The sequence below is a fragment of the Anopheles coustani genome, chromosome 2, assembly GCF_943734705.1.
Source record: "Anopheles coustani chromosome 2, idAnoCousDA_361_x.2, whole genome shotgun sequence".
In the NCBI taxonomy this organism is placed as follows: Eukaryota; Metazoa; Arthropoda; class Insecta; order Diptera; family Culicidae; genus Anopheles; species Anopheles coustani.
The window spans coordinates 9,084,120-9,094,426 of record NC_071289.1 but is presented as its reverse complement, the minus strand read 5'-3'; the positions used below and the strand labels follow the sequence as shown (position 1 = coordinate 9,094,426).

General features: G+C 45.1%; 1 protein-coding gene across 1 annotated transcript; it reads left to right on the top strand.

The window, feature by feature from the left end:
• The first annotated feature begins 342 nt into the window (after positions 1–342).
• LOC131261869 (high mobility group protein B2-like) lies at positions 343–1,824 on the top strand. Its single transcript, XM_058263716.1, has 2 exons — positions 343–1,450; positions 1,589–1,824. The coding sequence occupies exons 1-2, from the start codon at positions 555–557 to the stop codon at positions 1,680–1,682; spliced, it is 990 nt and encodes a 329-aa protein (XP_058119699.1). The 5' UTR covers positions 343–554; the 3' UTR covers positions 1,683–1,824.
• Positions 1,825–10,307: the final 8,483 nt, after the last annotated feature.

Below are 10,307 nucleotides of genomic sequence, written 5' to 3'. Positions count from 1 at the left end.
CATTCAAATAACAGAAAAATGTGTTTGCGGCTTAAAAACTCATTTAAATGAAAATTCAAATATGAAAAGGCAGTTTACCATTAAATTGCTTTTAGAACTTCTAAAACACGTAACAAAAACCCTTGAATACCCACACAAAAAACGGGTATATCATTTCTGTTAAACCACTGGCAGTTTAACGGCCGATTCAAGAAAGATATAGTTTTTCTTTTGCTCTGCTCGAAATAATATGAGTCGAGCAGCCTAGAAGGTTCGAGCGGTCAGTGCTGCCAGCCGAATAACGGCTAGTAAAAAATCTGCGCGCAAAGCTCATCACTACCCGCCTTTCAAGGTAACACAGTCGTCGCACTTATTGCACGGTACCCACTGCGAATTCTGCCGCCTTTTGTTTACCTCTACACGGACGCTAAGCGAACCGGACCAATTGCCAGTTGTTGTTTGGGTGTACCACGTGCCGGTTGTTGTTCGTTGGATCGTCAAATTGTGCTGTGCAGTTTTCAGTTTCTGGTTCGTGCCGATAGGAAGACAGTTGAAAACGTTCGATCTGATTGCGAATGATGGCGAACAACTATCAAAACCAGGCGGCCCCGAGTGACAATCAGCCCGGCAGGGGCGCACTGCCGATACGTCCGGGCGATCTGCCGGCGATGTCGAATATCGTACCCACGGGCCAGTGGTGGTACCCGGGCGCTCAGAATCCGCTCGACAGCACGCTACAGCAGCAGCAGTGGCAACAGCAACAGCTCCAACAGCAGCAGTTGCAGCAACAGCAGCTTCAACAGCAGCAGATGCAGCAGCAGATTCACCAGCAGATGCAGCAACATTTACAACAGCAGCTCCAGCAACAGCAACAGCAGCAACAGCAGCAGCACCAAGGCGAGCAACGGGCTCCAACTCATTCCGCGCCACCGGTTAATACTCCGCAGCGCAAGATGGTTACTCCCGCCAAAGTGAAGGACAATAAGCCGAAGGGTCGCTTGACCGCGTACAATTACTTTCTGCAAACGTGCCGCGATGAGCACAAGAAGCAGCACCCGGACGAGCAGGTGATCTTTGCGGAGTTTTCCCGCAAGTGCGGCGAACGGTGGAAAACGATGCTGGAGAGCGAGAAGCAGCGCTTCCACGAGATGGCCGAGAAGGACAAGCAGCGGTACACGCTGGAAATGCAGAGCTATGTTCCGCCGCAGGATTCGCCGGGTGCCGGGCGCGGCAAGAAGCGCAAGCAGGCGAAGGATCCGAATGCACCGAAACGTGGATTGACGGCGTTCTTCCTGTACTGCAACGACGAGCGGAACAATGTGAAAGCCCTCAATCCGGACTTTAGTGTCGGTGACGTCGCGAAGGTACTGGGCCGCCAGTGGTCCGCCTTGGACACGGAAGTGAAGCAGCGCTACGAGCAACAGGCCGAGAAAGAGAAGCTGCGCTACGAAGAGGAACTTTCGGAGTACAAACTGAAGTGTCAAAACGAGCAAGGTGGTGCCGGATCGTCGGGAATGAAGTTGCCCCAGCAGGTGCTGCCGGTTGGAATGCAGCATCTTCCGCAGCACGCAGCACAAGGGGTCGGCGTTCCCTATCCGATGCAGATGGTGAAGCAGCTTCATGGTGTTGGCACGGGCGGCGTTCATCATCCTCACGACGATGACGAGGATGAAGAGGACAGCGATGAGGATGATATCGAGTAGACGAGGCCCGACGGCAGAAGCATCCTAATTCTTCTCGTATTCAAGGCTGCGGTGATCTCAGCAAGCTACTTCACGATAAAGTGCCAAACAAAAACGAAGGGAAACCGAATATTGAATTGAAATTTGAATAAACACTTAGAAAACCGTACACATCCTCTTTCCATTTATTGTTTGGCATAGCATGAATATTCGGTACCAGAAAATCTGATCGATTGAAACATCTCAACTTTATTGAAAGCTTTTTCCGTGTGAACACTAAAACCACTTTGTCGTTCTGAGTTGGAAATGAGCAAAACCTCGTCGGCACCTCATCGCCGGAAAACATATCAAGCACAGAACCCGTCACCATCATGGACCACGGATAAACTCTTGCACTACACGCGAGCGCAAATGTTTGGAAGCGTAAAATTTTAATTAAACCCTTCGCGACAATAAAAGCTGACGGCGAACATTCTACATTCCCATTCAGCCCCTTATGCATGTCGTCGATTCGGGCGCCGGGCTCGATTCTGCTTACTTTTATTGCTCGCCATTGCTCTATGTCTCATTCAACCCACGCGCCCACCCTTATTCCGCAAGCAAAACCGGTGGTTTAGAATTCGCGAATTCGAACGGCAAAAGTTAGTCTCGGTGCCGTCATGACAGTTAGAGCATTTTAACTCTCGCGAGCCTCCAGCCACAGCGGCTTCACATGGGGATGCAATAAAAATTCGGCAGGCGTTTTGAGCATGTTAAAACGGCACTTAAAACACTTGCTGGCACATTCTTCTTCCCATCCAGATGCTTCCGATCCGGCTGACTGATTATTGGGGAAAGTTGCAAACAATGCACGACAGGCATTTACAAACCGTTAAGGAAGTTGTGAAAATTCCTACGTGGCTTTAATAACTTTATCTCAAGAGTCGGCAGCGGGAAATCACGTCGTGCACTTCCCTCGCGTTCGTCCCCTTATCACGGTGATTATTTCCTGTATCCTGGATGCCCAAATGAATGCTTTTCCACATACGTTCGAAGGTGAGTATTTTGTAGCAACCAAAACCAAGTGCTGCGGTTGACTGTCGACATCTCCATTTCATTACATCTTGACTAAATTTCGTGTCCTTTCGCTGCTATGGTTTTCTATTTAACAAGGAAGAGTTTTTTACCAGAAACTATTTCGTTCTGCCGTACCTTGACCAATGAAACTAAACAAGGCAAGCTTTTCATTAATTTGCTTTTCATTTGCAGCAGCATCAGGATAATGGATTCATTTTAAGTCAATCTCCGACACAAGTTTCTATGCGAACGCTCCGGGGAACCAGTTTAATTTGCTCTAAATTGCTCTATGACGGTACCGGTAAGCACTAACCATTCGGAATAAAATACCACCGGCTTTAGGTGATGAAACATAATTCCTACACCATAATTTCAACAGCTAGGAAGCACTCTAAATGGTATTCTGTTTTTATTAGAGCAACACGTTAAGCAAATCACCGACGAGAGTGATCTACCGGGCGACTCCATTTAGTAAGCTTCAAAGGAAATCACTTTCATCAGTCTAAAATCACTCGGAGGCTTGTAACACAATGGGTTATAGTAGAGACCATAATGAAAGCTACACACTTTGCTTCGTAAAAAGCTGGCTAAAAAAATATATACATTTGCCTGCTCATTTCAAATGCTAAAGAGCTTACTTTTCCTGCCATTACGTACTCGAAACACTCTAATCCGCCGACAGAGTGTCACTTACATGACATCAAAGCTGTACGAACCGGTCTACTGCTAGGTCTGCTAGGATATTTCGGGAACCGCCCGAAACAGTCTACTTTTCTTCCTGCCTCTAAATCATCTTCGACAGCGTTCGGAAATGGTTTGTGACTAGCGTGCGTGCCTACGAGGGTATCATGTGTCTTAAAAAGACGTTATTTACAAAATGTGATTTTCCGGACAGGACTTTTTGGTGACAGCAAGACGAATCGCATCGGTTGGGGGAGCAAAAAAACTACTCATAGGATCAAATTTCGTCCCACACACACACACGCCTCCACTCGGCACGACAAATGATTGGCTGCAAACAAAAAGGGAGCATAAGTTCCAGCCTCCTTCGAAATCCTCGGTACCTCAATGAAGGTACCGTTTTGCACAAACACCATTGCTCGCTGGTTGGTTCCACGCCTCCACCGCGGCCATCGGCGAGGGTCGTTTGCTTCGAGCACGGCCGGCGAAGAAAATGAATGAGGCTTATTTATGCTAATGGAAAGCGAGCGTCTTACGCAAATGTGTAAATCGTCCATCCGTGCGTCACCCCATCCCTGGCATCGGTGCCTACCAACCGTCGAAGCCGAGATGCCAAACTTCTTTCCAAGCCATTCGAAAACACCACACATGCTACCGACATGCCGCACCGAAACGAGCGCTACGTTTCCGTATCCGCTGGGGCGTCAAATGTGCGAGCATTCGTCTTGCCGTTAGCTTGTTCGTTCACTCTGACGAAAACTGTGACCGATTTATTTAGGGAAAGCACTTACAACCGGCCACATTCCCATCCCGCTTGCTCCACCGTACTACCTCGGTTGTCGAAAATGGGTACATTCTTCGACCCGCTCGGCTAGAAAGGAAAAGTTTAAATGGAACAGTATGGAGCACGTGTTTTATATTTTTTGCGTACCAGCAAATAAACGCATCTTCGCACGGGGTCGAGAGATGGGGTTCCGGTTGTTTGCTCGTCTCCCAACATCTCCACTGCTCCACTTACCGTCCTTAGGAAGGGAGAAAAGGGCACAATGTTGCTGCCAAATTTACTGAAACGGGCCGGTACTCATTATATTTTACGTACAGCAACAAATTTTCCGGATCTTGCACGCAGGCACCGTGGAAAAGTGTTATGCCTACCTTGGAATCAGGATCTCTTGATTAATCAAAGCGTAGAATTTTGGGATGCCGGTTTTTTGTTGGAGTGAAGAATGGTTGGTAGGACTTGAGGAGAGATAATTTGCAAAGTAAAAAAGTAGTCTTTTCAAATATATACATATATAGTCATGAAGCGTCGCTTGCGGTTTCTAACAAAACTTTCGCAAGAGAACTATCGCAATGGAATCACAATAGTTTGTTTTACTTGAAATACTTTTCCCGTATTGTAGGGCATGCAAAAACGGTACTATGAGATATAAAAAGTGTACAGAATCATCCCAAAGCTTCCTGCATCATCGTTTCGTTTGCTCGGACAGAAAAGTTGGAATAAAACCAAAAAAGTAAAACACTTTATTAAACTATGGAAATTTAGCTTCTTATCATACCGAATACAGCTCTCGGAGCAGCTTCCACTGTTCAGCTTAAGCAAATACTCAAACAAAAACGCCAGCCCAGGCAGAAGTTTACAAAACCCCGAAATGGAATTGAAATATTTTCCAACGCAAAACTCATACATAACGTGATTAAAATATTATAGTTTGTTCTTCCACTTTAATCTACATTTTGCAGGTATCCAATTGAAATGTTGGCGCTCCCGAAGGTATACTTCTGCTGCCAAAGGGGAAACAAGGATGGCAACCTGTGTGCTACTATCAATGTAAGGAAGTTTTCCTACTTATCCTATTCTTAAAACTCCTGTATTTCGCTTCAACTGACAATTTGGTGTATATCACATCCACACTGGAATCGGTAAAATTTGTTTTATCAATTTCTGAAATATTTATCTTCGAAATATTTTTGTGATTTGTTTAACTGATAATGTCCGTACATCCATGCTGCATGATGCACTTTCTATTAGCAGAATTATTTTAATTGGATGAATCTTTCACATTACCAGCTAGAAAAACTGCATCCACAACTCAAAATTAGCTGCACCGGCAATTCTCCGTGCAAATTTGCTCATAATATCATTAATTTATCCACCCTTGGTTTCCCACGGTAAGGTTTTGCTTGAAAATAATACATCACTTTGCATAAAACAAGACCGTTGATGCCGCTGCAATTGTTTTTTTTCATTTCTGTGCGTTTTCATGGCACACTCCAAGTGTTGTAGGAAAATAGAATGCTCCATAGAGTGCACTTTTTATTCCTTCCCTAGCTTCGTAGCTCAACCACCGTTGGAAAAGTAACGATGGGCTGTTGTTTAAAAGCACCATAATTCAAATGATGTTCTTCACGCTTCTCACTGTTCGTGTCAGCCGGAGCTGAATGTGGCCGTCCGCTCGAATCCGGCGGGCGGTGGTAATAACATATCCCTGTATGGTAACGTTTCCGGGTTCCTTTCCTTCTCTCACAAGCTTTGCCTCCCGCTTGCTCCAGTTTCTAGTGCATATTGTGAGCCTCCCGAATAAGTAGACCTTAGCGAGTCTCTTGTCCCAGTCCTTGTGGTTCAAATTGTAACACTCGCTTGAGTTGCTCTCTTCAAGCCGTTGTGCAGGCCCAGCTGCTCGTGAACATCAAATACGCCACCGGCCATTCGCAGCCAGGCTACTATTGCAGCTAAAAAGCACTTCCGAAACAAGGCTTGCTTACGCGCGGGCCCCAGGTATGACCCGGCTGTAATTACGGATAAGTAGAATAAGTAAGTCAGTGCACCTTTTCTTTACGACCACCGTGCCGTTAACGCGGCCATGCTATTCCTTCGACATACAACGGTTGTGGAAGAACGTGTTTCCGGTCTCGACGGTTTCCTCGCGAGAAATTCGTGACCAGTCCACGTACTCCATGTGTAAGGCCTTATACCACACACATACACACACTCGCCCACACTGACCTGTGAGACAATTACACCCCAACCGTTACTTCACCATATGTGCGCTCCTTGGTTCGTAATTCTTCTTACGATAATAGCTTTCTTCCTGCTCATCTGCAGCTCGCCCCAAGGATGTTGGCCGAAGGGACGAAGGAACGAGGAAAGCTGCAAAATCGGTCCGCTTTTCCGAGCGCCACATCCGGGGTCAAAGTCGTGTGCTCCTAAGGCCGATTTCTTCGCTATCGTCCCGAGAGGAACACTATCATACCCGACGTTTCTTCCTGCATGGCCCGAATTCGTGTTCGCCCAACGGAGGTATACCAGGTGGTTCTTTAGCTTCCCGAGAGTGGCAACAACCCGGGCATGTGTGTGTGTGTGTACCTCTTATACCGCCTTTTCCAAGACCGTGGAGCTCACTGGTGCTGGGCCTTCACGACGGCACCGTTCGGTTTTATTTTAATTACGAGAAATTGTTGTTCATACGCATATTTTGCGCTGTGTTCCGGAAGGCTGGTACCGGCTGTTGGTCCCGCAGGTTGGTGCACTCCAACCAGTGAAAGCAAAGCGTCCCACAAAGGACACTAATATAGTACGATGTTTTACTCCTGCCGACCGGAAATAGTGAAACACGCAGCGTTGGCCCCGAGAGTACACATCACCTTGATCAGGCTGCAGGAAACTGAAGGCGTGGGCCATCACTGTAACCGGTGTCTCGAATGGACGAAAGATAGGAAACTAACAAGAATCACCACTTCCATTTCTTTACAGAGCCAAGGGTTCTCGAGCGTGCGTTGAGCCATGCAGCAGATGCAGTGCCAAGCCGTATAAATAATCCTAGTCCCGGGAGCTGCATCGTCATAAACATTGCCCCGGTTGGCATGGAATAATCGCTTGCAAAAGCGACCTGAGAGTTCTGAATATGGTTCTTACCCTAAAAACCAAATTGTGCTTCAGTACAGTAGGTTAGGAAAATAGGATACTTAATCTGATTTCTCTAAGGAAATTTCATACACAATATTGTGCTGTGCGAATCCATTATGAAAGGAATCTTGTTTGTTATTTTCTATTGTTTTCCATCCATTCCAACACGTCTCAGTATTGAATGAATTCTATATTTAGCTTGTTCTTCATTTTTTTAAATATATATCACAAATTTTTGTCCTGTTGGTATATTGTTCTGAGATATTTCTGGGAAAAAATAATTTAAAGTTTTAAAATTGTCTTTTATATCATCAAGAAATTCAATTTTTGTAATGAAACCTTCAATTGACCATGAAGTAAAAATAACTTCCTGTACTTATTCCTAAATTAATTTATTTGACGACGACGATTATGTGATTTTTTTATTAAACATATTATTTTTATATGTTATGGACTGCATTTCGGTGCATCTCTGTTGTCGAGCAAAGAATTTTATCAATGTAGCATTCTTCCTTTGAAAGACAACACAAAGTAGCAGGAAAATTCTACACAGTCTTGCTCTATCACGCACGAGTAGGGTAGGAAACGGGTCATCGTGTTTCCCTGTGCTTTTCTTTCGAAGCAACCGAAGAAGAGGAACGATACAATGTTTGACGTCAGTCGCCTGCATGTTACACGTTCCAAGCGCTTCGCTAAGTTTTTCAGTTGATCTTTTAAGTTATTCCTTTTGTTGTACCGTTTTTCTTTATAGTTAGCTGCATGTTGCAAAAGACAAACTAAACTAGCAGTCTTCCGTAAGAAAGCTATTTTGTCCGCCAGATGTGAGAGACAAAATTTTTGAGAGAGCATTTTGAAATGTGAAAATTTGCACAAATTCGTCCTTTTAAACTACGGGCAACATCAAAATAATAAAACAAATAAAAAATGTTTGATAAATGAAATCAAAGTAAACAAAAAAATCTTACACTTGTTACGAGCAAACATGTTGCAATAATAAGATTGAATAAGATTAATTATAATGCTGAAATGGATCAAAAGGTGAAAGATGTTTCACAGCAACCATACCGCTTCCGGTTGTTTGTAAAATCCGATAAAAATGCATGTTATAAGAGTCTTAAAACGTGTGTTTTCACATGCTCAGCCAATTGGGAGCAGCGGAGGGAGATGATATACGCCAATTTGCACTGGCTTGTTCTGCTGCATCCACTCACACCCTGTTACATCAGGCTGATGGCAGGCAGGCATTTGCAGCACAAACGTTAATCTGCATATAATTAAACACTACAGCATCATATCATGCGCCAGGCTTAACCGACTCTTCACCGACGTAACTGCATGCCCAAGCCCCCTCCCGCCCCCTTCTCCATTTGTCGGATGGTGTAAAGTCACTACTCCCGAGGGCCTCTACAATTACCGATTTTGCACAACAGAACCAATTAGTAAAGTTATTCAACGGTAACTAGGTCACCGGGAAGGACGGGGAATTTTCTTTTGCCTCGGGCCGAAACCGCATCAGACCTCTTTTCGCATTCACTTTTCTTCTGCCCCCTTGAGATGCATTGCCGAAGGCACATTTCTTTCAAAAAGTTCCCACATACCGTTTCCGGGCTTCCGGGGAAAATTCTGAACGACTCTTCTGAATGCCCGGTCGAGCTCCCCCCGGGGGAAAACTGTCAACCTGCGCCCGAGTTCGGCAAACGGTGGTATCTTCGGATGTCATTGGAATGTATACTGATCGAAAACAACAGAAAAAGAGGTCACCGTTGCAATACCGTGCCTTGGTGTGAGATGCAAATGCAACAGAGGTAAAACCCCCCGATACCCGGGAAGGATTAGTACAGCTTTTCGTGACGCACACACCAGTCAACAGCTTTGGTTGCGTGCGTTTTGTGCGAGGAAAACAATCGGAGCGCAGCAAAAAAAGCACATGAGAATTTCCAAGTTGATCGTGCTGAAAGCCAATATCCTGTCGAGCTGTCGATATGGATGCGGTACACAGAAGCATCGTAGCATATTATTTTTAGGAGAAATTCCCTGCGGGGTTTGGTAGCAGGATCCATTAAAGTGCATCTGTAATGAGATGGATGACAACTGGCGGGTTAGTAGGGTAAACTCTTCTGGGAAATCGATTACCTGAACCGTGCACAAGTTTTCAGATTGCATGCATATTAGTCAGTAATCCCGACAGTGGAAAACAGGGAAAGACTTTTATTTAATTGTTTGTTGAACTAAAAGCAAAAAAAAAAATCATACAGCAGCAACTGAGGGTATTTCAACTTTATCGGATTACATGCAAATGCTCTACTAACGAACATTCCGATGAAAAACGAATTCAAACGAATTTCGACTATTTTTTTAACAGTAAAAATATAATGAATGCTGTCTACGTTCTTTTCAACCGTTCGCTGTTTTCTGTTAAATGCATTTTACCAATTTACGTAGAGCAAGAAAACATTACCGCCCGTTTTCATTGTGCGCTTTATTTTTTCGCCAACGATTTAAACGTTGCAACTGGAAATGCTGTGGTGAGAAAGGTATAATGGGTATCCTAAAAACGAAAAAATAACCACCATTTCAACCGGAACGCCATTTTCAGGCCAATCGCACTGTGGAGCATAGTTGTCGCATGCCATGCGCGTGAGAAACGTAATTGAAAAAGCATCCCGGAACCGAGAATCCCGACGATGGCAAACGGAAAGGAATATTCCGCAACAATTGGCAGTGATGGAAGAAAAATGAACATGCGTTCAACCATTCTCGAAACCTTGCGCTCCCACTGCGTTTCACTTTTTTCCGCAGCGTCGCAACAAAACTGCAACTAGCCCAGCATTCCAGGGAACCTGCCATCTGCAACCAAAGATCAAACGGTTTCCTTCCTAACCACGACCACCTGCCGGTGGCTGTTGGGGGAAGGAAGACACGATGGTACGGCAAACGACAAAGCAAGAAACCTTCCCGGGAGAGATAACAAATGCGACTCGATAGTGCATGTTTATCGGGGT